This window comes from Camelus ferus, chromosome 8 (genome assembly GCF_009834535.1).
Source record: "Camelus ferus isolate YT-003-E chromosome 8, BCGSAC_Cfer_1.0, whole genome shotgun sequence".
Classification (NCBI taxonomy): domain Eukaryota; kingdom Metazoa; phylum Chordata; class Mammalia; order Artiodactyla; family Camelidae; genus Camelus; species Camelus ferus.
Window position 1 is genome coordinate 69954833 of NC_045703.1, and position 27981 is coordinate 69982813.

Genomic DNA, 27981 nt, shown 5'->3' on the forward strand with positions numbered 1-27981 from the left:
ATATATATATATATATTCTTTTTCAGATTCTTTTTCATTATAAGTTATTACAAGAAATTGAATATAGCTCCCTGTGCTATACAGTAGGTCCTTGTTTATTTTATATATATATAGTAGTGTGTATATATTAATCCCAAGCTCCTAATTTATCCCTTTCCCTTTTGGTAACCATAAATTTGTTTTCTATGTCTGCGAATATTTCTGATTTGCAAATAAGTTCATTTTTATCATTTTTTTTAGATTCCACATATATGTGATATCATATGATACTTGTCTGACTGACTTCACTTGATATGATAACCTCTCGGTTCATCCATGTTGCTGCAAATGGCATTCCTTATTTCTTTTTTATGACTGAGTAATATTCCATTGTATATATGTACCATATCTTCTTTATCCATTCATCAGTCAGTGGACATTTAGGTTGCTTTTGTCAAGGGTTTATAATTCTCATTATAATACTCATACACAATTGCAGTAGTGTTTTGCTTTGTTATGCATAACCTCTTAAAGAAAAAGTTCTATTCTTCCTAAATTTCTAACACATTACTGTTTTAACAGGTGTGTTAAGTATCTACTTACATTCGTTGGAAAAATATTTGTATTATGCATACTAGGAACCTAATCATATAGTTGGTTTTTGAAATTAAGGTGTGCAGTCTTTTCTGCAACAAATGAAGTGGTGTGCTCCAACCAGCATGCAGTCAAAACTTTGGTTATATAAAACGTAAATTAGAGAATTTCAGACTCAGAATTACAAGGTTTTTTATCCTATGGGAATTTCAATAATAAAATATTTTTGGAAAAGCTATAAATCTGATTCTGTAGAACCAAATTATAGCAGGAGAGATCCAGAGTTGAATTACTTATAACTCTGGCATGAGAGCCAGTGCCTTTCTTTTCACCATCAGCAAATTATTCCTTAAATATTCATACCAAATATTGAAAGCACCAACCCATCCCAACAAAAAACTTCTTCCTTACATACTGAAGATCAGTCGACTTTTAAGTAATATGTTGCTAGCCAGTATATATGTTGTTCTCTAATTCATTGCTTCCTAATTCCATTTCTTATCATGAAAACTCATGTTAGAAAAAATACTAGTGTTTGTATATTGATAACTAGTGGTAAGAATTGTGCCACCACTCATAATAATCATATAAAGCTGATGCACTAGAGCTTGTTGAAGCAAAGAAATGCTTCTGTAGTTTAAAAACCAAGTAAAGCAATGATTCTTACATTTGATCACGATTGTAGTTATAAACCAATTAAAATATCTTTGAGCCACTCAACTTAATCTTTTGTGGGTGTTCCTAAATTAAAGAAATAGAGTAGTTTCTTTATAAAGCATACTTCTTTTACATGAACCTGGTTTTAGCTATTGATTTTTGTAAATTAGAAGTATTTGAAACATAAAATCTGCCACTGGAATGTAACGTATGTAAGAGTATAACTAATTTTATATATGTCTGATATTTTCCATGATAAAAAGAAAAAAAACTTAAAGTATGAGTAGATTTTAAGAACTATATGTATATGATACATGCATATAATACATACATATGTAAACATACATAAGTATATGTAAAATATACTAATACTTTAGTATTAAAAGCAGTAAGCAGGAAAAACAAGCAATATTTATACTCTCTAATCTTTTTTTTGTGTGTGGTTGCTGAGCTAATTTGTCAGGTGAATGCCACCAGGCAGAGAGAGTACATGTAATCTGTTTAGTGAATTAGCATATTTTAGTAACAGCCTTAGTAGATGGTCAGTTTTCATGGGGAAATCGCCGCTGTTTCTTAAAAATACCTAAGAAAAAGCCCAGTTTGAAGGAATTATTCAAGGAACTCAGTGGCATTGTTCTCACCTGGTTAGCAATTATTTAGTTTAGATTTTGTTAATAAGTTATTGAAGGGGCCATAAATTGAATACTATCTTTGTTTAACTATATACATAATGGGAAAGCCTTTTCAGGACACACAGGATACACATTGTGTATATCTTCTGGAATGAAATGGGGAGTAAATAAATGCAGTTCTTCTTCGTGCTGTTTATTCAAAAGAAGTAATCTCCAACCAGGAGAGCAGTTATAACAGTATTCTTTATAAAATGAAAGGTTCAAGTATTTATGAGTATGGAGAATATTTTGCCACCGCCTTACACACATACGGTTGGTTCTACCCTCTAACCATCTCTCACTTCTCATATCTCCATCCCCACTGGGATTCTGTCAGCTCAGGATATCATTATGTGTTGCCTGGATTAGGAACCTATAATTGCCTCTTAATCTTTATGATCCTACTATACTTTTCCAAATATTCTCCTTATTGAAGCTAAAGTGATGCTTCTAAAATAGAAATCTAATCGTGATTCTCCTTAGGTTAAAATACTTGAATGACTTCTAATTACTCAAGAGTATGTCCAATTGCTTGAAAATGACTTGCAAACTATTATTACCTTACCAGCCTCATTATTTATCTCATACTCCTGATTTCTAGGTTTTTTGAACATGTTCTTTTTCTCAGAACCAAGTTTACTCTTTCTCCCCTCTTTAACTTTACTCATCCTTTGGATCTCAAATTGTGTATTACCGTGTGTTGATACCCCAAAGCCTTCCCTCCGGCTCATCACCAGCCCAGGCTTAGTGCAGCACCCTTGCAGTGTGTTGCTGGAAAGTCCTTGTCTGTCTCCAACTCCTTTCCCCAACTCCCCCACCCCCGCACCCACTACCAGTTTCCAGGAGGGCAAACCTTGTTAGTTAAAACCTATCCTAGAGATAATGCTTTAGTAAACATTTATATAACAAATGTAAATTTTTAGCATTTCAAGGACTATAATATAAAAACTTTGGGTAGAATATTTCATAAAAATAGTAAGATATGAAATTGAATAACAAACATTAAAGGAAAAATCTCATTCTTAATAAAACCTACATGAGAATAAAAGGACTGTTTCCCTAGAGTAGTAGATGATGGGTAAATTTTAAAATACAGTTTTAAAGCAGTATAGAAGTGCCTAGATTTGAAAAGACAATAAATACCTAAGTCAAAGTTTGTTTGAGTCCCAGTCATTTCAGAGAGTTTTCTGCTTTCAGTTCCAGGGTACATCCTACTGAAGAGAGTAATGATCCTGTCCTTGGTAGCTTAAGATTTTGTTACTGTTTTCTCCCTCTCTCATGGTATACCATTGGTGTCTTTTTCAAAATAGGTCAGTTTAGCATATATGGAAAGAAATCTGTGTTGAGGATGTGCCTCCCTTCCATGATGAACTTATCAAGTGTCATAGGGAATGCTTGGCAGCCTGAGTATACCTGTTCTCTTCCCAGTGCTTGCACTGACGTTATGTACAGTTTAAACATTCAGCCAAGCCTGGAGGTCACACCACACAACTATCATCTGTGCCTGACAGTAAGTTCCTGCTGCTCTTTGGAGGAAGGACTCTTGGGTTCTTACAGTGCTTTCCGGCATTTGTCATTTTTTTCACCACTTAACAATTTTGCTTCTGTTGATAATTGTATGTTATTAAAAGTTTATGGGCTCATTATTAGATATGGTGTGATTCTTAATATTCATAAAACACCTCAAAATATAGGATAAACATTGCAGCCACAAAGGATACAAAAATAGCCAAAACCCAAAATGACCATGCATAATCAGCTTGGTTGAAGAAAGTGGTTTTATTGATTAACTGTGAAAATTAATAAGGTTCAAATCTTTTAACTTACAGATTGCTTTCCTCTAAAATAAGGTTTGGTGTACTCCAGCAGAACAGCTGTTTCACTCACAATTGGTCCTGGAGTAGAAAAACAATTTTCTAAAGCGAGTTCTAGAATTGACTCCTGTTCCTAACAGTCAACTGTTGTACTTAACTTTCCCTGATTTATTTTATGCCTACTCTAAGGTAGTTTCCCTCTTAAGAAATAGGAGAGTATTAGCAATTTACTTCAGAAGTAAAATATTTTTCACCCCTTAAAGAAATGTGTTATTTACATTCCAAGTTTTATTATTATTTGATGCTTCAGGTGTGACTAAATCAAACCTGGCTTCCTAGGTCTCATTGGATGGCTGAGTACAAGAAGTATACAAAGGCTTTATTCACTTAGTGGCCAAATTCCTGTCTTTTGTTTAATTTTACCCTAAAGTGAAGCCAGCGGGAGAGATAGCACCTGTATTATATACCTTACAGAGTTGTAACAGGATTAAATGAGATAAGAAAGGTTAAATTCTTTATTAAAACTTAAAATGGAAACTTTTATTCAAATCCCAAGGGGGAGAAAAAGTCTATTAAAAAAATGAAATACTTAATTAGCTCAATTTTTTTTTTCTGACCAAGGAAAGTTGATAAGAGTCTGAATAACCTGGAACAAAAATTAAAGTTCAAAAGACAGTCTTACCTTTGCCTTCACTGCGTTTGCTGCTGCTGTGCATCACAGTAGTCAGATGCTACCAGGTGACGTTTGAAGAAATTACCAGCCTTTCTTCCTTCCCTGCTTTGTTTCCCCTTGATCTTAATTTGAGGTTTTAAGCTTTTAGTCACCTGTTTACAGTGGAAAGTTTGTCTTTAGATATCTTATGAAACAACAAAGAAAAGAAATTTAGGTGGGAGGCAACCAAAATGAAGGGCTTCAGGTGTCATCATAACTGTATGAAAACTAGTTTGAAAAAAGGGAAATCAGCAGTGATGACTTAACATTGCTGTGAGGACCAAGTAGCTTTCTGCTTTTGCTCTCCTTTGAGGTCATTAGACTATGCGTGATGACTCAAAAATGTCATGAATATATCCTGATGGGAAATGGGTTACTTTAAAGGGTCCCTGTGGAAGATTGACATTATACAGCAGTATTACCTGGAAGTCTTTCAAGACCATTTGAGGTGAATTAGTAATTTTGTCAGAGATACTGATGGGTGAGTTTTAGTTCTCACAGTTAACCCCCTAAAATTGTGTCACATTTTATCTGTCTACCTTGTATGTATTCTAGACAGTCTGTAGGTATCATCAGATTCTTAAAGCAGTTGGTGATCCTTTCCCATACTTTTCCATCTGGTCTTCCACTACACCCTGTGTAAACTTCTGTCATAGTATCTGTCACTCTTTATTGAACTTGCTTTACCTTTTTGTCTCTCCCCGAGCTACACTATAAATCTGAAAGCCAAGGACCACATCTAATTCTTTATGTTCCTGGGCAAGTGATTGCTCTTTGGTACATAACCAGTGTTTTGTAAAAACTAACAATAATACTAATATTTTTCTCCCTATAGACTCAGTGCTCACTCTGAATATATATGAGTTTAATATGTTCTTCTCAGAATTTTTGTCATGCATTTATTACAACATCCCACAAGCGAACACACCAATCCCCCTCACCATTGCCATTGCACGTATACTTTTTAAAATTGAAGTATAGTTGATTCACAGTATTGTGTTAGATAAATACTTTAAAATTTTTTTGCTTACTCCTCTCGTATACCTCTCACAATGAATAGATTTTTAGATCATTATTTTCAGGTTCCCACTCTTCATTTTCTGCTACAAAAGAAGGCTCTCTTAAGTTCACAGTTTGTAGTTATCCTTCCTTCTATTGCCCCAACCATATAGTTTGATAAAGTCCACCTAAAATACAATCAACTTTACAGAGGTCTTTTTTCCCCCTTAAAAAATAATGATGTGGCTCTACGTGAATTAGTATGTGTCCTGAATTGTGGGTAATAGTAATCTTTCAAAAGTTTGTCATAGCTATTGATCTTACTATAAAGAATAAAATCTCAAATTGTATCATACTGTATTTCACTTAAAGAAATAACATGCTTATTATGAGACATACCTTGTCCTTTCTGAGATCGTCACTATTTTCAGATCAGTCTGTTCATAGCTTTTTGAAAAGACAACATATTATCCTAAGGTAAAAGTATTTGTTTTATATAATTTAATGTAGCTTATGTATCATTGTATATGTGTGTTTGTGTGAGCGTGTGTGTTTGAGGGTTTTAAGCTTTTCTGATTAAATAGAATGCCTCATGCTTTCTCTCTACCTTACCTTGCTTTATCTGTGGTAAGTTGTTGCTGCTAAACCAGGTATTATGATTAAATGGGAATATGTTAGATGGTGTAATTAATGGGAAATAGATAAAAATATGCTTAGATTTTTGTTTTTCTCCTTCTTGTGTCTAACATTTTGACCCATGAACTTTTCAATGAAACGGTCTTTTTTTTTGCATATTATTTGAACTAAGGTCTTGCTTTGTAAAAGATCAGCAGGCTGTATCGCCCAGATGATGTAATGATGCTAATTTGACTTTGCCTCTCCACTGCAGTAGAGCAGCTCTGATACATCTTTTTGATACTGAGTTTCTGTAATGATTCTGGGAATTTGGCTGATGCTGTTTGATTAGTGAACATCAGTCTTTTTGTGTTGGACTTCTCATGGTGTCTGCATCATAGTAGGTGCTCATTAGCCTCTGTTAACTGAACGTTGAAGACCAGGAAAAGGAAGGAACGTGGAATCAAGGAACCTTAATATAGTTAGCAGATCATCATAGAGTCCACTTACATTTTTGACAAAGAATGAAGTTGGTGACATAAAAGGAGGAAGCTGGTGTGGCCATAAATACCAGACGGGGAATTCAGATTCTGTGAGGCAGTGAGGGAAAGCCACTTCTTCATCAGGAAAGCAGAAACCACACTGTATTTCAACAGACAGAATTAATAAAGTAATTGGTTAAATAGGTGCTGAGAACTAAAAAAAAAAGGAGAAAGGAGGTAGGATATAATACAGATTTAGAAACTCTGGGAAGCTTAGAGATTAAAGACAGAGATTGATACTGTTACTAGATCTTAGACACTTTCAGTTCTGTGCAGAGGTGAGACCTCTGACAAAGTGGTGCCACTTGGCTGACAGTGGAAGCTCGGTAGCTCAGAGGAGTGGATACCCTGGTTCTAGCCGGGGGTGTAGGGTACACAGTGAAGTTGGTTCTAGAAGTGCCAGGAAAAGGTGGGGAGCCTGGAAACAACTGGCCCTGGCAAGGTGCGCAGCTGAGAACAGCTGGCACAAGAAGGAGCATTCCTTCTCCCCTCGGCCAGCTTTTCAGTCTGGTTTAATGCCCTTCCCCAATCTCAGCTGTGAGAGCCTGACAAAACCAGCTGGCCAGGAAGACGCAGAACCATGGAGAGTCCTGGACTCAGCATTTGGATGCATGTAGCAGATCAGTTGGGAACTTAATAATTGCTGTCATCCTGGAGAAAAATATTATGAAAATGTTGTGGGAGATAATGTTTCTACTAGCTTTAGAGGATAAGTTGAAGTACGTAGACCTCAGGTTCATATTCAACTCTCTCTCTGACATCTCCACCGGGTGTTTAAAGTACACATTTCAGGCTCAATATTTCCAAATAGAACTTTTGATTCCATATCCCTCAGCTTTTATCTTATTAAATGGAGCCACTATCTACTTTATGGTTTAATGCAAAAACTTAAATATCATTCTTACATGTATTTTTTTTCCCTCACCTCCTACATCAAGTCAGTCATCAAGTCCTATCAAGTTAACTTTTTCCATCTATGTTATTACCTCCACCCTAGTCCAGTTCTCCTTCTGTCACCTGGGCTGGAATAAAGCTTGTGACTGGTCTCTTTTAATCGTACTCAAGACCCCAACAGTCCATTGACAAAGTACTAGAATTGAGCCTTTAAAGACAGATGATTGTATGTCACTACCCTGTGTAAAACCATTTATTTCAATTTATGTCAGTTCTTTGTCAGACTTTTTTTTTAGTTGGCAGGTGTAGGTGATGATTACTTTAAAATTCTTCATGAACTTTGGTCACTCTTCATTTTCTCCTTTCTCTGCTTTTTGTTCACCCCTTTTCTCCAAGTGAAATAAGTCATGTGATTTTTCTTTAATGTTTAGAAAACCTTCTCTACTTATTTCAAATTCATAGAAAACGAAGAATTTTTAAAAATGTATTGAGGAAGCTTACTTTTGCAAGTCATTGGAGACTATAAAGAAGACCAGCTTATTGGTTATTAGTTAATTTATGGCTCAAGTCACGTGAGAAATTTTTTTAAAACAACATGAAAAAATTGAAGAGATAACATATGGCTATATATGATTGATTCCCCCATAAGGAGCAGCAAAAATTGAGGAAACTGATACGATTATTATGGGAATGACTAGAAAAGGCTATACTCTGGAGAGGCCAGCGATTTGGGCTATTAAAAGAGGCATACACAGCATGCGTCTAGACAGGCTCTTGTTTAACTTAGAGGCAGAAAGCCACAAAGGTATATTCTAGGGGGCAGTGGACAGATGGTTTTGACTAGTGCAAAACATTTGGAAATAGGGCTGCTTTATACAAGTCATTCAGTGCCTTGAATGCTAAGCTGGCAAGTTTGGGCTTTTATTACAGGCATTGGTTCAAATTTTGTATTACATGTTTTTTCTTCATTTCTTACATGAAGTCTTTGATGAATTCAAAAGATACTTCCATTTAAAGCCACCACGGTATTAGAGAAAGTTTGATGGAGAACTTGGATGAGGTACTCTGATTTGAAAGCCAGTTTTACATTGGTACCTTATGTAACCTTGGATAAGCTACCTAACCTTTCTGAGCCTCAGGGATCATAAAGTACCAATGCCATAGATCTGTTATAAGCATAAATGCTTAGATAATAAAAATATAATATCTGATTCTAGTAAGGTAGGACAGTGTATAAACTGTCCTATTTAAAATGTTAAAACCATCTTATTCTCATCTAATACTAACCATGACTTAATTCTATCTCAACACAGCCCTTAAACATTGCTGTATCTCAGAGTAATACATGCATAAGTTATATATATATATTTATACAGATTCATAATTTGTCATCCATAATTGCAAGCCCCTAGGAGTTCAGCAAAGTGTATGTATAGTCTGTCTTCGTTCCACTTAGTATGTTTTTATGTTTGTTATAAATTGGATTGAAGTATTCCACCAGGCCCATTGGGGATGTTATGTGATCATTGGTGTATTATCTTTCTACAAATCTGAAAAGTTCTCAAAACACTTCTGATGTCACAGGTTTTAGATACAGGGCAGTGAACTTGTAGATAAGTTAGCAAGTGTTTGTCATATTTTTAAACTTCTATATTTCAAAGATAAAGGTGTTTTCCATAATATTTTAATAATCTTTACATAATGTTTTCCATGCAAAATACATCTACCAATGGTCCAGCAGTTCCATTCCTAGGTAGTTATCCAAAAGAATTGAAAATTTATGTTTACAAAAAACCCTTGTGCAAGAATTTTCACAGCAGCTTCAGTCACAATATCCCCAAACTAGAAACACCCAAATATTCATAGCACAAGAATGGATAAATAAACAAAATACTACTCAGCTGTTAAAACAGATGAACTGCTGATACATGCCACAGTATAGGAGAGTTTCATAAGTACACTGAGGGAAAGGGGCTGGACGCACACCAAAGTACCTAGAACAGGCGGAACTGAAGTGTAGTGATAGGAATCAGACCAGCGGCTTCTTGTTGGGGGTTGACTAGGAAGAGGGAGAAGGGGGCTTTCTAAATTGGTAGAAGCGTGCTATGTCTTGATGTGCATTCATCAGAATTGAATGAATGCTGCACTCAGATCTCTGGAATATAAGTTATACCTTAGTTTTTTAAATATAGAATAAATACTTAAGAAATGAGAAGCTATGAGGTCGAGATGAGCACGAGGATTCAGCATTGTAAAATAGCATTCACGTTTCGTTGCTTAAGAGCAGCTTCCTTTGTTACAGATGGCAAAGTCAGTGTTCCATCTTCATAGCCATGCTTGTCCCTGAGCACAGTCCTACAAAAATGTCTTCTCAGAGATGTGTAACTTGAGGATGCCACACTTGATCAGCTTTCATCTTTGGGAGAAGAGGAAATGTCAGACTCCCAGTGTGAAGCCTGGCTGGTAGAATCTCTAGACTTCTGGACACAGAAACAACCTAGTAGTGGTAACTGAAGAAACCAGCAAGTTTCTGACTTGTATTTGAAAAAGAGGTGTCACACACCTTCAGCAGCGTTCAGGCAGGTATATACTGCCAAGTTCCCTTGGCAAAACCAGGACAAGGTGATTGAAATAACCACTTCTGTGTGAAAGGGATTCTGTAATGAACTCTGCCATCTCTTAGGGCACAGAACATCACACTCTGAGTGCAGAGTTGGTAGGAGTGGTGAGGACATCTGAGAGAAGCTCATTTTGGAGTGAGACCACCAGGTTCAGAGTCCAGCTTTACCAACTAAATTCTGCATACCAGCCATAATGTGGTATCATCCAGTGTACATACCGTAATTCATAGCTTGTAAGTCTCAGGGGCCTCCAGTGACGTCGTTAGGGCTACTGATGATGCCTAGTGAGAGCTTTGCTGCTCTGGGTTTTATCCCACTGTTGGCGGGGGCTGCGGGGTGGGAGGGGTGGTCTCTGCTGATGTCACTAGCTCTGTTTTTCATTTCCTGCACCCTGCGGAAGGCACAAACATGCACACATGCACGTGCCCTGATGTGCACACACCTGTTTCTTCCATCATCTTTCTCTGTGCTTCTCCCAGGTTTGGCACTGCATCACCAGCTACTGAGGGTGGTTCTTTTATACCCAAAAAAAGCAATTCAGCGAACACATGTGTTTGAGCACTGCTTCCCTGTACAGGGCTCTACATGAGGCACTGTGTGCCATTGCTTCTTTTATCTGTGTTTCTTCTTATTTTGCTGATGTTTTCCAGTATATATCACTTTCTCACTGTGGAAGGTGACTGAAGATATGCCTATTGCTTTTTTTAAAAGTTTCTAGAGTATAGTTTATATACTTCTTTTGGTATTCCGTTATGTATAGATTTAAATTTGAAATGATAAGTTTTTAGTATTCAGTAGTTTTCAGTAAACAAGTTAAAGGAGTTTTAAAATGGATTTCTAATTCTTCTCTTCCAATGATAGTGCTTACTTGTTTTTATCTTCAGCAAGTAATTGCTGTGTCTTTCAAGTAAATCATATTACTTCATCTTTTTCCCACTCATCTTTGTACAAGTTCATTGGGATCAGAGAATAGTAATTCTACAAACATGCAAGTATCTTCCATTTTCTACTACTGCAAAGTAGGTTTCTGAATAGTTGGTAGTGGCACGTTAAACATTGTCTTCATGATGTTTCCACTCATCTTTAAAAAAAAATTTTTTTTGTGGTTTGTTAAAAGCCCACTCAGCAATTCTCTTTATTACGAATCAGAATATCCCAGTGCTGCCATGGGGCCAGAGACAGAATTGTGTAACAGGAAAGGAGAACTGAGAAGCTTGTTACCCATCTGAGTTCTACTGCTTTCTTGAATCAAGAAAGACCAATGTTGCATCAGAAAAAACGTATCATTGGGTTACTTTCCTTTTAAATACCAAGTCCTAAGGATTAGATAATGTGTAAAATATGTGAGCGGCACGTAGTTCCATTTCTACCATCATCTTCAGGGATGAACCTTAACTAGATGGTCCTTATCTTTCTGTGGCTAAGTTTATCCCATAGGGTTTAGATGTTTGAGATTTGGAAATAAATAAAGTTAAAGATTTCTCATACCAGTCATTGAAAAAATAAATCCTAGCTGATGACTTGAGGTGTGGGATGTGTGGGGAGATAGTGATAAATAAGAAATATGTTCTGTTCTCAGGGAGCTTGCTGTTTGGTAGCAGTGATATACAACAAACTATAATCCAGGGCAGAAACAATACAATCTAGGGATGGCCCTTTGAGAAGGAAAGCATTTAGGTTGAAGTTTGCAGGGATAAAGTAGGATTTGGAAAGAGGGTTGAGGGGTGGAGTGGAGTGCAGAGGAGCTTTCAAGATGGAGGAGATCAGAATATGACAAAGTTGAGTAACAGGGAGTGCTTTGGTTTGATTTATGACATAAGATACGTGTAAAAAAAATCACAGGAGATTAAATGGTTTAACTTGAGAAGACGGCTTGGGACCAGATCATGGGTAGTTTGAATATATTATGTTTTTAGATAGTAAGAGACCATGAAAGGTTTTGAGACAGAATATTCATACTTTAAGATGAAAGTTGTGTTCAGGGCAGTTAATCTGACCATTGTACGTAGAGTAGAGAACAGATTCTATTTAACACATTATTGCAGAGTTTTGGTAATAACCAATATTGACAAGAGCAAAGGTGACAGTAAATGGAGAGGGTGGGACAAATCCAAGGTAAATGGAATGGCCAAACCTTTTGATGATCAGGGACATCCCTGGTTTCTGCCTCTTGTCATAGCATAATTATTAATAGCACCCCTTTTTGCTATTAAAGTTTCTTGGTTTGGACAGTGTATGTCATATGACAACCCTAACGATGGATTTGCTTTAAAATTGGTAGCACTTGCTAATGAGGGGAGAGAGGGATGTTAGCATAAGAAACTAGAATATATATACAAATTTTAGAAATTCTTCTGCTTATAATTTCATTAAATTTTCCTTTATGGAGAACTAAACAGAAAATTTCCTTACCTAAATACAACAATCAAATCTTACATGTTTAAAATTCGAGTTTTTGTTTTTGTTTTTTGTCTTTAATGAATACATTTGAGTTTTGGCATCTTCAACAAAGTGATAGATGCTGAAGAGACTAGACTATGTTTAATTTAGCTAACACTTTCATTCATTCCACTTAAAAGCAATGCTTTTTAGGAAAACGTTAATCAGTGTAGCTTACATAAGAAATGTCCACGTAGAAACGTAGCTGGTGGCAGTTGAGAGTATCCTGTGTGTCAGCATGCCATTACTGAATATGGGCTTCACCATGTAGCACCCTTTGGTTCCCTGATCTTTTTTGATCTGATTGAGACACGTGACACCTGTTTTCAGGTTTGTGCTTAGATATGCCTGTGATGTATGTGGACCATCTCAAGTGCTTAGTGCTCTTGTATTTTCTGTGTATAGGCAGAGGGAGAAGACAGCCTGAAGAAGATGCAGTTGATGGAGCTTGCAATTCTCAACGGCACCTACAGAGATGCCAACATTAAATCACGTAAGAATGAGACTGAGGCCCAGGGTTACAGCTTTCGCAGCTTTTTTTATCCACAAACCTCTCTCCTTTTGGCAGCACAACACATGAACATTTAAAGTGAAGAGTTGAAATAATTGTCCCTTGATGTGGGACTGACTGTCCCATTTTTACTGCTTTCAAGAATTGAGGGAACTCTTGATTTTATCTTAGGCCAGCATGCCTAAGTTCTGTGTTTATACACTTTTATTATTTTGATGAATTTTCAACTTCTAAATTCAAGAGTTTCACAAGTTTTCTGTTAACTACAGGTTTAAGATTTTTAGCTTATTTTGCTTACGTTTATGCAAAGGACAAAAAATTTTCAAAACTTTTTTCAAAAATAAAGGCTAATTTGGAATGTATCTGAATGCAGTGATTCTTCTGTTGAATTCTGTTCTTTCACCTTGCTTGCATGTTTTCCTTCCAGTATATTTGTTCCTCTATTGATTTCCTATGTGAGTTCACAGAGAGCAGTGGATGATACTGTTTTTAATCCCATTTTTCCCTTTATATGTATTGTGCATGCTTTTATAAACTATAAGAGATTGCTTTTTTATATTTAAATTGAAATCATATGAAATTTGTATTTTGAGACAATCTAAGTTTATACATCATTCATATGAATATAATATCATTTAAATTACTACTTTTTTTAAAAGAAATAGAATTTTAAAGGCATAGCCAACCTTCCAGAATGTGGACACCTAGTGGGATTAGTACTGGCTACTTTTACAAATGGTTGGCTTTAATTTATTCATGAAAATAAGTATATCATTAATAGTCATGTGTTTAGGAATGGGACTTTTTTGTAATTTTTTCCTATGAAGTTAATTCATACAGATGCAGGAAATTAATAACTGTTGATAACTTGACTAACTTAATACAATGAAACTTACTCTTTCCTTAATTTGAAACTGAAGCAACTCTAGAAATATACCAAAACTGTATTTCTGTGGACTCTAATTACAAAGTATTTTTAACATCTTTTAATACAAATGTTTTCTTGTGCTTCCGCATGCACTTTTAGTTTTATGAGGTCTTAAAAACATAGATATATCAAATATATGAACTAAATATAACCTGTTTTAATGGTTTCATTCCCCCCCCCCGGTGGCTTTTTTAATTTTTGCACATTATTGTTAATCACATTGGGAAAGGGGAAGCTGTTTGCATTTGATTGGTGTGCTTTGGCATTTTTGTGTGATCAGCGCATGTACTAATGATTTCCTTTTATTTTTCTTCTTTTCTGCTTTTTCCTTTCTTTTTCCTACTTCCCTCTCATTTTCCATGTTTTACACTGCTATCTCTATACTTCCTTCTAAATTTCTTTGCTTACTGTAGCAGCCCTTGCCTTTTCTCTTGCAGCAACAGCCCAGGCTGCTCCAAGGATTATTACTGGGCCTGCGCCCGTTCTCCCACCAGCTGCCCTGCGCACTCCGACGCCAGCTGGCCCTACCATAATGCCTTTGATCAGACAGATACAGACCGCTGTCATGCCAAACGGAACTCCTCACCCAACTGCTGCAATAGTTCCTCCAGGGCCCGAAGCTGGTTTAATCTACACACCCTATGAATACCCCTACACGTTGGCACCAGCTACATCAATCCTTGAGTACCCTATTGAACCTAGCGGTGTATTAGGTAAGTTGTTCTCCGTGCATGGTTAACCACATTTTTCTTCACAACTTTTGCTGCCCCAGACTTTGAAATGATTGTATCCATTTTAGAGAGGCAAGACAAATTTCCATTAGGAAAGACTGAAAACTAAATTTTTTTTTCAGCCTCTTACAAAGGTTCCCTCTTTAAATAACTATATCTTAAATTTGTTTAGATTCACTTTAGTAACTGAAATTCACTTTGGTTGGGTATATTGTCTGTGAACATTTTAAATAGGAAATACTTCTTACATTTGACATCACTGAGGTCATTCTGAGTTTTACATCCCACCTATTAGCCTAGCCCCTTCATCAGCTCCACCATCCAAAGTTTTTGGATTCCTTTTGTCTCAGAGATTTAATTGTAGTCCAAATTTTAAATTTCTGTATGAAAGTATTTTGAGATCTTTTAGAAACTGCTATCATTGTATATGTGTTTTCTAATATTTGTGAAGACTGAAAATATGAAAGGGATGACCGAATAAGTAGTTGCATTCTTCAAGTTTCTTTAGTTTTTCTCTTTTGAAGTCCTAGTTAATACTAAACCGAAGAGATACTCTTAATTTCAAAACTACCGTATGGAATTGATAAGTAAATGCCAAGTCACTGAATTGAGAATCACATTTGAGACAAAAATTAAGATCATACTATAAACGCTCGGTTTTACATGAACAAAAAGTGGTGTGCTTGAAAAAGACATTACTGATGCCTTTTTTTTATAGAGTGGATTGAAATGCCAGTCATGCCTGATATTTCAGCCCATTGACTTGCTGGATGAAGGACTAGAGCACAGCAGCTGTTCTAACACGACCAGTCAATGCGGAACAAACTGTTTCCGGGCTGCCCCTTTGTTTTACAGACAGAATTTGAATTCTTTTTTCTTGAATTGTATGACCTTGGTGCTGCGTGCATGTTGTTGACTTTTAGGACTTTGATCTTTTAAGATTTCTCTTTTTTCCAGCATTAATATTGATTTATAAAACTTTGAAAGTCTTTAATGAACCCAGACACTAAGACTTAAACTTGAAAATTCATTGTTCAATTAAAGAAACCCACAATGCTCTGTATGTTATCTGTGTGTGTGCATGCACTCAGGTGCCTTTTGTTTCATGAGCAAATTACATTTTACTGTACATGTTTTTCGTTTATCTCTAAATCATTGTATAAAGTATTATAGATCAGAATTATACTATAGAACTGTTTATGAGAGGCTTGTTTCTGTTGCACATTTCTTGAAGCATTTTTTAAAATAACATGTAACCTGTAACCCGTTTACGTTTTCCTTTCTGTTAACTCTGTCCTGTGGCCCCATGCCTGCTCCTTTCCCCCAGAGCTCCTCTCTGCTGCACGCACAGCGTCTGTTCGAGGAGTTTGACTGTTGCTTCCTGCAGGGCTGGCACTCTTAGCCACCAGCTGCTGTTCCAGCACTCTCAATGCAAGATCTCCCTGATTTTGCCTCGTGGAATTATACTTACATAAGATTAGTTTATCTAAAATGAAAAAGGGGTGATGGACCAGTTTACTGCTTAGAAACAGCAAGAGGCACTGCAGTAAAATTTGTTTCTCATTTTAAAGCAATGTGGTTTTTGTTGTGTTGGGAAATTTTTATTTATAATACTTAATTATTAGACTGACCAAATTAAGTGCAAAATATACAGATGCCTAATTGGCCTTCATAAGATATGAATAATAATGAGTACTAAATGACAAAATTCAGTTACCAATTTTATTTCTCGCTTTGCCACCTAAGCAGTAAAATATGATATTGACCACTTGAAGAACTGAGAAAATTATTTCAAATTGCTACGTTATAATAAATTTGCACACAGATAACATGCATGCTGTTTATCAAGTCTCACATCATATTATTTTAAAATAAGCAGTGCCCTTCAAAACAGATGCAGACATGTGTGTTGGTGGTAGTGAGGAGATTGGTATTAGCATCAAATCTTCATTGATGACTAATTTTTAATTCCCTTCCTTTTATCTTTAGGTATGGCTTTCCCAACGAAAGGCTAAGAATTCAAGAACGGTCTTAACTGAACCCTCATCAGATCTGAATTTAACAAATGCTTAGTCTCAGCAGCCTCCAGGGGGTTGGGGGGAAGCCTAGCCTAGCAGTCAGTTACTTACTTGCACTTTTTGCACACTGATAGAAAGTAAAAGTATGTTATTAATTGGTTTAGTCTGTATTCTTACAAAGTAATGGTAATTTATAAAGGAGTGTATAGTAGTATACTGACTGCTAAGTGTACTATACTGTTTGCTTTACTAATCACCTAATTCATTGCAGTTCATACTTATTGACTCAAAGTTTAGAACCACAATCTGTAGGCTTTAAGAATTGCTTTTAAACCTTTTTAAGTGATAAACTCTGGAAGTGGTCTTAAGGTTAGCAAATAATTGTCAGTATTAAAACATGGCATTATTTAAGTAGTCCTCCTACAAGAAAGGCACTTCAGTGAATATGTGACTAGTAAAGCTTAACTATGTTTGGATCTAATAGAGTTCATGAAATCTGTAATTTGGGATTGTAAATGAATGGATAAAATAGGTTAAGGCCAAGATGTTTGAAATGAATGCAATATTAGTAGATGCATATATACGCAACATTATGGTTAATTTTAAAACTACTGTGCCTTAACATATTTCCTAGAACAAAACTTTTGTAGTAAATGAACATTTGAAATCCATTTTGATAAACCTACTGTTAATGTTTTTCTTTTCCCTTGTGAATGTTTTCTAACTTTGTCTTGGTAATTGCAATTTAACTAGGTGCGGTGGCTACTAAAGTTCGAAGGCACGATATGCGTGTCCATCCTTACCAAAGGATTGTGACCGCAGACCGAGGTTAGTTTAGTTCTGCAGTTCTTGTTTATGAGAAATGCGTTGGGTGTCCATGAAATTTGCAACACCACACCTGATGGAAGAATATCACTGCTTACCTGCACACCATTTCTTTTCCTTCTTTAAATTAGTTTGTAATAATTGACAGATTTAAGAGTTGGGGTTTTTTGTTTGTTTTTGTTTTTTTTTTCTCCCTTCATAATTTAACTTATTAAATTCTATATTAGTATGTACAATGATTTATTTCTACTAAAACATAAATTAGTCCATTTGGGGAGCTATTAAAATTTGATACTGCCTTAGTTATTTTTCAGTAATAATTTTTGCTAAAATTTGCCTTTTAATTGTTCTGAAATTTTGGGTTGGTTTTGCAAAATGAACTGAGCGGATGGTGCTTTAAGGAAAGAAGTAAAGGAATATATGCCTCCTGTGTCTTTTGGAGAAAACTGAAGATTTAGTTTCCATTTCCCTTTTTAGTAAGATACTTGAACCACTGTATACAAATGAGGATACTCATGTCAAGTACTTATCTGACATCAACAAAGTAAGGACTGTGAAGATAACTTTGATGCATTTGGATTTTTTATAAATCAGAAAATCAGTTCCCTTTTATTCTTACATTCTCTTCCCAAAATGGATCCTTTGATTTTTGTCGTTTGCTGCTAAAATATATTATCTGAAGGTAAACTATCTCTTGAAGTTCTGTGGTGACATGCATCCAGCTGTTTGAAAATCCTTTTTGACTAACCTGTGACTGGAAAATAAGTCTTCATTTTTCTCCTTTTCAACATTTGTAACTTGTGTCCTATATATACCCTTAGACCCTTTCATAAAATTATTTATGTTTATTGAGGAGTGATGGTTTCGGTTTATTGACATTGAATTGTTTTCTAAGTTTGTCATTACAAGATAGGAACCCAAAGCAAGATAGAAAAGGATTTTTTACAAGCTTCTGTTATGGCACATTTATTACCTACTAAATTAAGTTGATCAGAGTCTCTAATATTAGTGGGGGAAAGCGATGGGCTTACACCTTCCATGCACGTATGAAAGACCTACCTGTTTCACACAGTTACCATGAATGCTGATGGTAAACACTGGGCACAGCTGCTGTCCACACCAGAATCAAATACTTTCCAAAGATACTAATATTTATTTAGCATCATATATAATTAGAGTTTAAAGACTTTTAACTAATATATAGGTTACTTGTGATTATTGAGTAAATAAAACAGATCCCCAAGCTCAGCGACGATCTACAAAGATAGCACACCTTGTGTGTCATGTGCAAGCGCATCTCCTAGTGAAGGAGGGAATTTGAAAAAAGAATTTAAGTAACTTTAAATTTAGGAAACCAAATAATTCCATGAATAATTTGAAGTTCTTTTCCCACATTGCTACTGTCTAAAATGGTTCTAAAAAGTGTTCAAAATAGCTTTTCTTCTGTTAGCCTTTCTCTGCATACCCCTTTTAAGAGATTTCTCATAATTTTGTTTTAACACAATAATTATCAGTCTGCTCAATACTCCAGTGCCTTGAGATAGTTGAAAGTATTAGGAATATTTTACTGTATTTGGAAATGACAGCACATTCCATGTGTGGCTCTTTTGTAGTTGTATGTGTTTTGATTAGTCCTGTCACTGTTTTTATTCAAAATGCAATGTCAGCAAACCGAAATGCTACTTTTTTTTTTAAAATAACAAATCGTATACTGCTGTTAACTATCACTGTATGCACTCACTGGGTCTAAGGGAGATGTCTGAAGTCCTTCACTTAAATTATTTTATGATACTACTGTTTTCTCTATTTTTGAGGTTTTTTAATTATTATTTTTTAATCTTTTGAAGGGAAGAGTAACATAAGCATTCATTTAATGCAGGAAAACTCAGCCCATGGACATATAACCATGTAATTCTATGAGCATTTAGAGTGCTGCATGGTTGACAAACATCTAGTTCTTTACTAAAAATAAACCCACCTCTACATGTATTTCAAAACTGAATTTAAAGCCTATAAAAGACCAACTGACTTTTTCGTTGTGATGAACCAGAAGTGATTTTGCACGGTGGACACACCTGTGTGTACTGTAGGCGGCCAGGACTTGGCAGAGGACGTATTCTAGGCTTACTGGTATATATATAAATCGTAGTTTGCTTTGTTTATATATTCCACACTCAAAAAAACATAATCAGAATATTTCTAAATAATGATTTTACAAAAACCGTCATTTACATAATTTGTGTAAGAAACTTAATATAATTTTAATCAAAATTTTAAGTAATTTCAAAAATGCTTTAAGCTTCTGTATTTCTGGAATACCTATGAAGTGATATGACTACATCATGTTAAATATTTATTTTCTTCTTTGATTTTGGAATAGCAGTTTTTATTTTAAGATTCCACTTTTATTTAAGAAATTCAGGGAAGATTTGGTCACGTCGAAGATGCAATATTTTTGTAGTATTTATAAGCTGTTCTAAATGATAAACTATAGAAAGCATTTTTGTTATATGAAGGTAAACCAGCCCATTATATAGGTCATTTAAACTCTGTGAACATTACACCTACTAGGTTTTGATTTCTGAAGTGGCATGGAATCTACCTTTGCACTGAATATCTTTTCATTCACATCTCCTCTGCCTTAGTCACAATGGCAACAGTACAGAAAATTCTATCAAACCTCAGAATATAGTAGAAATAATTAAGCTGTTGAATGAGTCTTAAAAATCATACTACTGTTAAGTGGACCAAGTTTGGTGAAGCAGAATGTGACAGAGGTTGATTAAGGAAGGAACAACTCAAGGACATTGGGAATGATAACTTTTCCACTTGAGAACTACTTTATGTTTTACTGTAATTTTTTAAAAACTTTTTTGTTCTGTTTGTTATTTTGCAAAAGAAAATAGTATTTACAGGTGGCTTCTTTTAAAATATAAAATATAAAGCAGGAATGTATATGAAATGTCAGATTTTATTGTATTTGCAGAGTATTAGCTTTGAAATTGAATAAAGAAAGCTGTTTGTAGTTTTAAAATGCCTTAATGGTATCAATTAGAAATTTCTTCTATTTTTTGATGTACTTAGAGCTTTTTAAGTATAGAATTTTAAATGGCAGGATTTTACAGTGTTTACATGCAAGTGCATTTTATAAGTGTCTATACATGTAAAATAGTGTTTTCAACTGGAAAACGTTGGCTAGCGCGGAAGGCCTGGCCTTTTCCTGGTTCCCACGATGTTGCCTACACTGCTAGACTACAGTTAGTATCGCTTTGTATCATGAGGCCAAGAAATTCCATGTTGTTTGTAAATAGAATAATTGAAAAAGCAATAAACATTTATTGAACAAAAGAAACCTTGTTTGGCCCAGAGTTTATGTTGAACCAAATTGTTCATAGAAATTTAAATTTCTTTAGATTCATTTCTGTTAATCATCAGTTATTAATAATCACATCCATCATTAATAGTTGCTTTAATGCTTGCATCTGAGAGAATACTAATGCTTAATAGCAGTCAGATACTGATAACCGCACTGACTGTTCCAGAATTCTGTACACCGGGCCTATTCATTGTTGTTTTCCAGTTTCCTTCATTGACTGCTACTAACTGTTAGTTGTTAGTTGTATTTTATTTCTATTTTTTCCTGTTAACAGTTTTTGTTTTTGTTCTTTTTTTGTGGGAGTGGGCTCTCCTTCATTTGTTCAAATCATGATACGAAATTGTCATGATTTTTATTGTATTCTGTAGATGGTGTCAATCAGTTTGTCAGAATTAAACATGCTTTTTTTTTATTAGTTGTGATTAGTTTTTCATGTTGTCATTAAGCCGTCACTAGCTGAAACTAATCTCTTCTCTATCTTTTCTTTTCTTTTTTTTTTTTTTTTGTTTTTTTTTTTTTATTTTTTTTTTGTTTTGTTTTTTGTTTTTTGTTTTTTTGTTTCTAACCACCCAGCCGCCACCGGCAACTAACCTATGACCTTCTGACCTCTGAACTCTTCACCCAATGATGACCTGACCATGCCTGCCTGCTGATCAGTTAACTGGTAATCGCCTTTGCTTGCCTGTCGTCAGTGCAGCGAGCTGAGGCACTTGTCCGTTCGTCTTACCATCTAACCAAACAAAAGACAAAGAAATTGTTGTCCTCCAACTCAGCTTTTGTTTTTGGGGGGTTTTTTTTGTGTTGTGTTTTTTTTTCCTGTTTGGGTGAAAATGGTTCTAGAACCTGCACTGAACAGTAGTAAAGCAATAAGGCCCAACTCATCCCACAGCACTGATCATCTGTCAGTGTCCCGCCCCAAGCGAATGGTAAGAAGGCCTCACTCAGAAGGGGAGACCGATGGCCCTAACTGCTCAGTGACAGAGGCGGTCACTGGGAGAGACTGCTAGGAGTCTTCCTCCTCATAGCGAGTCAGGCGCTCTGAATGTACTGTGTGATGATGCGTCATGCATGAACCTTTGGTCAGGGATGTCATTGGTGAAGCGATTTCAAAAAGTATTCAAAATTTGATATGCTGTCAGTCACTACAGCGCCCTCAGAGGGCAGACGCCGCAGCCTTCTTTATGTCGCCTGCCAAAACTCGAAGTGTTAGAAGTGTGCCGTGAGAGAGAAACTTAACGAGGAATTTTGAAAAGTAATTCAAAGAACAAAACTGCAACACTATTTTTAAAAAGATAAATATCTGAGTTAAAATTACTGAACCTTTATTTTACACCTCCTTAAAAATATGCGAGAACAAGGTACATGCATTATGTGTCACATTACTGGGCAAACTGTTCAAATATTTTTTTTAAACTTCCCTGTATAGAAAAAAAATCATTAAGGATGTAAAAGCCATGCTTGCCTATTTGCTGTATACATGTAATGAAATTGTAGATAAAGTGTAGTGCATTGAAACAAATGAACAAAAAGTAGATACTTTTACTATACAAGGGTGCTGGTGCAGAAAAAATATATATATTTTTGGAAATGTAGCATTTTATACTTTCAAGTGTTATAAAAAAAAAAAGAAAAAGAACAAAGAAACCCTTTATTTCATTAAATGATTTTTTCTGGTGGTTGTCAAGAAACAAAAGACCAAAAGAGCCTTTTTGTCTTTCTTTTTTATTTTTTAAGTATTGGAATAAGTCTAAAGAAAAGAAAGTGCCTTATTTTCCTTCATGGTCATTTAGTCAAGTGTCTCGTAAGATCAGCTCCTCCCTCAGAATACAAGTTAATGCATGTTCCTCAGTCGCCCAGTATGTGAAAGAAGATATGAGGGGAGACAAATGAGTTGATGGTTTGACTTATATGATTTTTGCCACGTTACCTTGATATAAATTTGCCAAATCTGATACTGTGAAAAAATTTGATAACTTTTCTAATGCCTAACACATAAGTTGTAAAACATCATTCTTTTAAAAGCATAAGTGAGTGCTTTTGGTTATTGCAATATTTAATGTTAGCCCAAAGGATTCTGAAATAAAAATTATGTGTAATTTGAACATCAGTTTTCAGGCAAAATTAGAGATTTATTTCATTCAGGGCGGGGTGGGGGCGGGTGTTGGATTTTTTTCTTGTTAATTGGAGGTAACAGTATACTTAGCAATCTTTTTCACAAAATTGAAGCTTTGTGACCTTTGTTCTGGGAAACAATGTTTTTAAATGACCCAGATTTAATCAGACTTGTTTCTGCCCTTCCAGATCACTTGGATAGTCCATCTCTTTGCTGGTTTTAGTAACCTAAGCTACCCTGCCCACCACCCCAACATACATCCTCCTTTTTTTTTTTTTTTTTTTTTTGGTAACTTTAAAAGGTTGTGAAAAACTAGCATCGTTGTGCATATAAATGTTCAACTACATGTGACTTTAAACTTCCAGTTTCTCATGAAGTTCAATTAGTTTTGTAGTTGAAGCGATTTGTGCACAAAGCCTACATCCAAACTGTTAGGTAATCATTAGCTGCTCGGTACCAGATGTGGCAAATACCAGGTGGCAGTGGGTCCCCAGCTCATCAACTCCTTCCCTCTTGCAAACCTTCACAGCTTCACAGCTTCAAAGGTCAGCAGTAAGCTCAGTAAGCACCTTCGTGGTGACCTCCTCCTCCATCTTGTCTCACTTGGAAACCATTTTCAGTTTATTTACTATGCAATAGACATTCGTTTTGTATTCAGCTAGCTTTGGTTTAATGTGCCACTGCTTTGTCTTTCCGTTACACATACAGTTGTTTTGATTTATTTACAATATATGCTGTGCCATTTTGATTTTTATTTTGTTTGGTTGGTTGAATAAATTTGCGACACTCGAACGCTTGAGGTGATAGTTTAAAAACGATACCAGTATTTGATCCAGTTTCATCTCAACTATGTTATACCTGGACATTTTAGATGTTTATCAAAGGTCTTTTACGGGGAAGAAAGTAAATGTATGAAATAAATGTGTGACGTTTATGAGTAATGTTGGCTATGAACAAACTTTTGAAAACTTAGTTGACAAAATTTTGGATCAACTAAAAAAAGCATGACTTTTGGAATCTCTGAATGCCTTGGTTCTCAGTATTATCATTCTTTATTGAATTTATTTCTTATTAAAATATGTAGTTTTTAAGACTTTTTTTCTGACAGTATTATGTAATTTTTTAGCGCGGTAGATGGGAGTGTCGCTTGTATGTTACCGTACAGCTGACATGTATTTTTGTCTATTCTTTATTATCTTAGTAGTTTCATGCTATGTATGTACCATAACCAACCTATTGCCTATGAGAAACATGTAAGATAATGTATTTACAGCCATTGTTACAAGTTTATAATGTATTTTTCTATCTTGTTTTATATGTATGTTATATAACATTCAAAAAGAATTTTTTTCTTGATTGAGAAAAAGGATACAAAATGCAAAATCCACAATTTTGATAACTGAAAATTGCCAATTGTTTTGCAGTACTTTATTATATTGGGTGTCTTGTCTTTCTTGGGCTTTTAGTTAGCTAATGAATGAATACATTAGACACTTTTGGGTTTTAGTTGGGATTTTACATAGCTTGCATTTTAATTCTTTGGTTCTTTGCTGTTTCTATTAACCCATAGCATTATTTTAATAAATGTTATAATACCAACCTACTAACTCTGGACTATGTCTGTTTATTAACCTTTACGTGTTTAATTAAATAAACAAATAAAGACAAAAGAATGTAAAGTCTTGAATTACTGGACTAACCCTGAAGAACGTGACCACAGATAACATAGCGTGACTTGTTTTTATGTTGTTTGTCAGCTGACAACTCCGCACACTACTGTTAAAATGGCTTTGGTCATTCTGGCCTTTTACCTATGGGGAGTAGGTGCCAGTCGAGATGGGAACAAAGTAGCAATGGTTGGAGGCAGTCTTCTTCTAGTCTTGCCACTTGCCTTTCAACCTCTGCATTACTAATTCCACACTTTCTTATTTTTCCTTCTCCAAATTAATCACTGTCTACTCACAGCATAAAGAGTAAAGAGATTTGTGGAAATGATATTATCCGAGAAACCAGTTTGATTCTTTGTTGAACCATTCTTTGAAATTCCTATAAATGGATACTTTTGTCACATTATAAAGCAAAGAATCTGATGATGTTTTATCTTTATTCAGATCTGTGTTTTAATTGGACATTTTTCCTTCATAAAGTTTTGAACTGTTGTAGCCAGCTGCTCCTGTTGATGGGCGCTGAACACAGGTAAAGCTGAAGGTTGAGCGGCACCGGGTCTCAGGACAGTCCAGGGCAAGCGGTTGGTAACAGCGCACCCATCCCGCGTAGCCCTCAGCAGGCGCTCAGCTGCGTTGACTGAGCTGCCTTCTCTCTCCCCTGCTCCCAGATACAGTCAGAATATAGCAGTAACCCGAGTTTAAGGGAGAAGAATGCTGGCGTTTGGAAAGTTTTACATTACTGTTTGCATGCAAGTCAATTTAGGAAGATTTATTAAATATCTTCCTGCTTATCTTGGCTGCACCCTACGTCACTTGATCTCTACTTAATCAGTTCTCTAGGAGTGCATTTTTATTTCACAGACACTGGTAATTTCCTTTTCTGTGAAACAGTTCTGGATAGCAAAAAAAAAAAAATTCTCAGGATGAGTTTTTGCATTTGTAAATAATGCCTTATTTTTGTAAATTACATTTTATTTATTTTAAAGTTCTAAAATTTGGGGCTGAATTGAGTTGTATGTTGTAGAAGATATAACTTTACCAATATGCTATTAACTATACCAATATGCTATTAACCAATCAGACTGTCAAAGTATTCCCATAGTATAATATACATACATATATGAAGTACGTAGAATAGTGACAGCATCTGATTTAATCATAACTGAGACAGTCCTTTGGATTGAACAAATATATTTTCTCTGATGTGGGGAGGGGGGCATGTATTATCGTTCGGTAGACAGAGCTTTAATATGCTACTCTCTGTAAAAGTTCTTGTTGCCATACAGTTCATATATACTATTCTGTAAAATTGTGAGGATGTCTTTTGAGCTGCAAATACACAAGTCATCATGGTACCATGTCACTGAAGCTGATAAAGAATTTCTATGCAATTTACTCCACATTTTCTGAAGTCTATGAATGCAGTCTCATCTCATTTTCAGTCAAGGGTACTTTTATGTATAAATATGTAGTCTTGCCACCTCTTATGTTAGAAGAGTACAGTTTAAAAAGCTCAAAATAACATTACAAATCCCATTTTTATAAAGGTTGTAGTAGTACTAAACACAAAATCACCAGCTGCTTAGAATGATTTTAAAGTGCCAGAATCATTTTTATTGTTTTATACTAGTATTTGACAAAGCAATTGAAAGTTAAGCCTTTGAGAAATTATTGAAGTTAACGTGCTTAGTAATCAGGCATTTTTTGGGGGGGCAAAATGTCTGGAAAAATGTAACATGAAAGTCAATATACAACACGTGCCCAAGTACTTACTCCATGTGTGGCAGAGCCCACTTACAGGGACAGTTGGCAGCGCCCTGCCTATAAAGCCAAGATGGGCATATCTTTATACAAAATAAGTAGGTGGTTAATGTTTTCTAAATAAATACTAGATAAATACAAAGGATCTTCAATTTTCTAGTACACCAAAAGCAGACAGTACGTTTAAATTAAATTGCTTATTACCAAATCTTGAAACTTCTTTACCAACTAAGTCTAAATAACTCTTTTACATACAACAGTCTAAGTTGTCTCCAGTTTGTGGGGGAAGGGGTTTTTTGCGTGTTTGGGATGTCTCATTCCTTAACACGTTGATCACCACGTCACCCTAATCTGGGTGACAGTTGTGTTTCCTCAGGGGCACCCGATCCACAGCGGGCGATCAGTGTGTTAATAACAATTAGCTATTGTAATAGTCCCAGCAAGTGCTTTGTAGTAGAATGAAATGTATTGCTAAATCATAATCCATTATTTAATAACAAAAATCACTCAAAACTTCTTGGACAAACTTTCTAAGTACGTAGGTAATTTTTAAACATTGTTACAAATTCCTTAATACTTTTATTTAAAGTGGAAAAAGTATTTTATAGACAATTTTACTTTTAGAAATGTTCATATGGCACACACATGATTTTATCTGTGGGTTCTTTAATATAAAATTACCTAAATTGAAATGCCTTTGCTATGAAGAGACTTAACAAAATGATATTCATACCTGGTACTCAATGCTGAATCAAACTGGTTCACCTCAGCATAGTACTCCTTTCTGTGTTTCTGCTGCACTAATGCAGGGGGTGGGAGAGATGGAAGAATTAATTCACCGTGGAAGTGGATGGTAGGTGCAGCAAGTGGCGACACAGTGTTGATCTCAACACAATGTTGATTTCTCATCGCTTACGATTTTACTGTCCCTTCTTGGCAAAAGACACCACACTGGAAAAAGCACAGCTCCCAGGGTAAAAAACAAATTTGTATCTTAAAAAATACTATTATTGAGAAGTTTTGATTACCAAATACATCTTTTATGGTTTATATTGTAGTGGTGTGTATAAAACGTTTAGAATTTTACTTGTGGACATTGTATATACAGAGAAGAGTTGGAATAGGTCTGCCCAAATCTTATGTGAATGGAGAACCACGTATGACTGTACATGAAGTGCAATAAACCAGCTGGAAAAAGTGCACGTGCTTCATCCTCTCGAGCCCCCTGCTGCTGAAGATGCTGTCCCTGCCCCAGACCACACGTGTGTAAAGGTCAGAATAAGGAAGGCACGTTTCCGTTTTTCATTTCTATTAGTGCTTTTGACACTATTTAAGAGAAAACAATGATGTTCTGGAGCACTAATTAACTTAACTAGAAGGTGACTGCGACATTTGCCCTGATTTCAGTGACTCGTAAAGGAAATCAGTAAACAGACGTCCTACCAAGTCTCTCAGCTGGACGTGCATCCAAAGTAGTTGTTTCTGAGAAACAGGTACGATTTGTACGTAGTTTT

At 35.5% G+C, this 27981-nt stretch overlaps 1 protein-coding gene across 7 annotated transcripts in view; it reads left to right on the top strand.

Moving 5' to 3' along the window:
• QKI (QKI, KH domain containing RNA binding) overlaps positions 1-27667 on the top strand; it is a 142699-nt gene extending 115032 nt beyond the window's left edge. Inside the window, exons 5-8 of one of the 7 annotated variants that reach the window (XR_004322108.1) lie at positions 12943-13030; positions 14390-14689; positions 16697-17553; positions 21500-27667. Coding sequence is in view for 6 of the 7 variants with exons in the window: in XM_032485320.1 (XP_032341211.1) it covers positions 12943-13030; positions 14390-14689; positions 17479-17553; positions 21500-21516 (480 nt within the window). In the remaining variant the exon portion in view is untranslated. The other 6 variants (XM_032485320.1, XM_032485316.1, XM_032485317.1 and 3 more) reach the window with 6 other exon arrangements.
• The last annotated feature ends 314 nt before the right edge of the window (positions 27668-27981 follow it).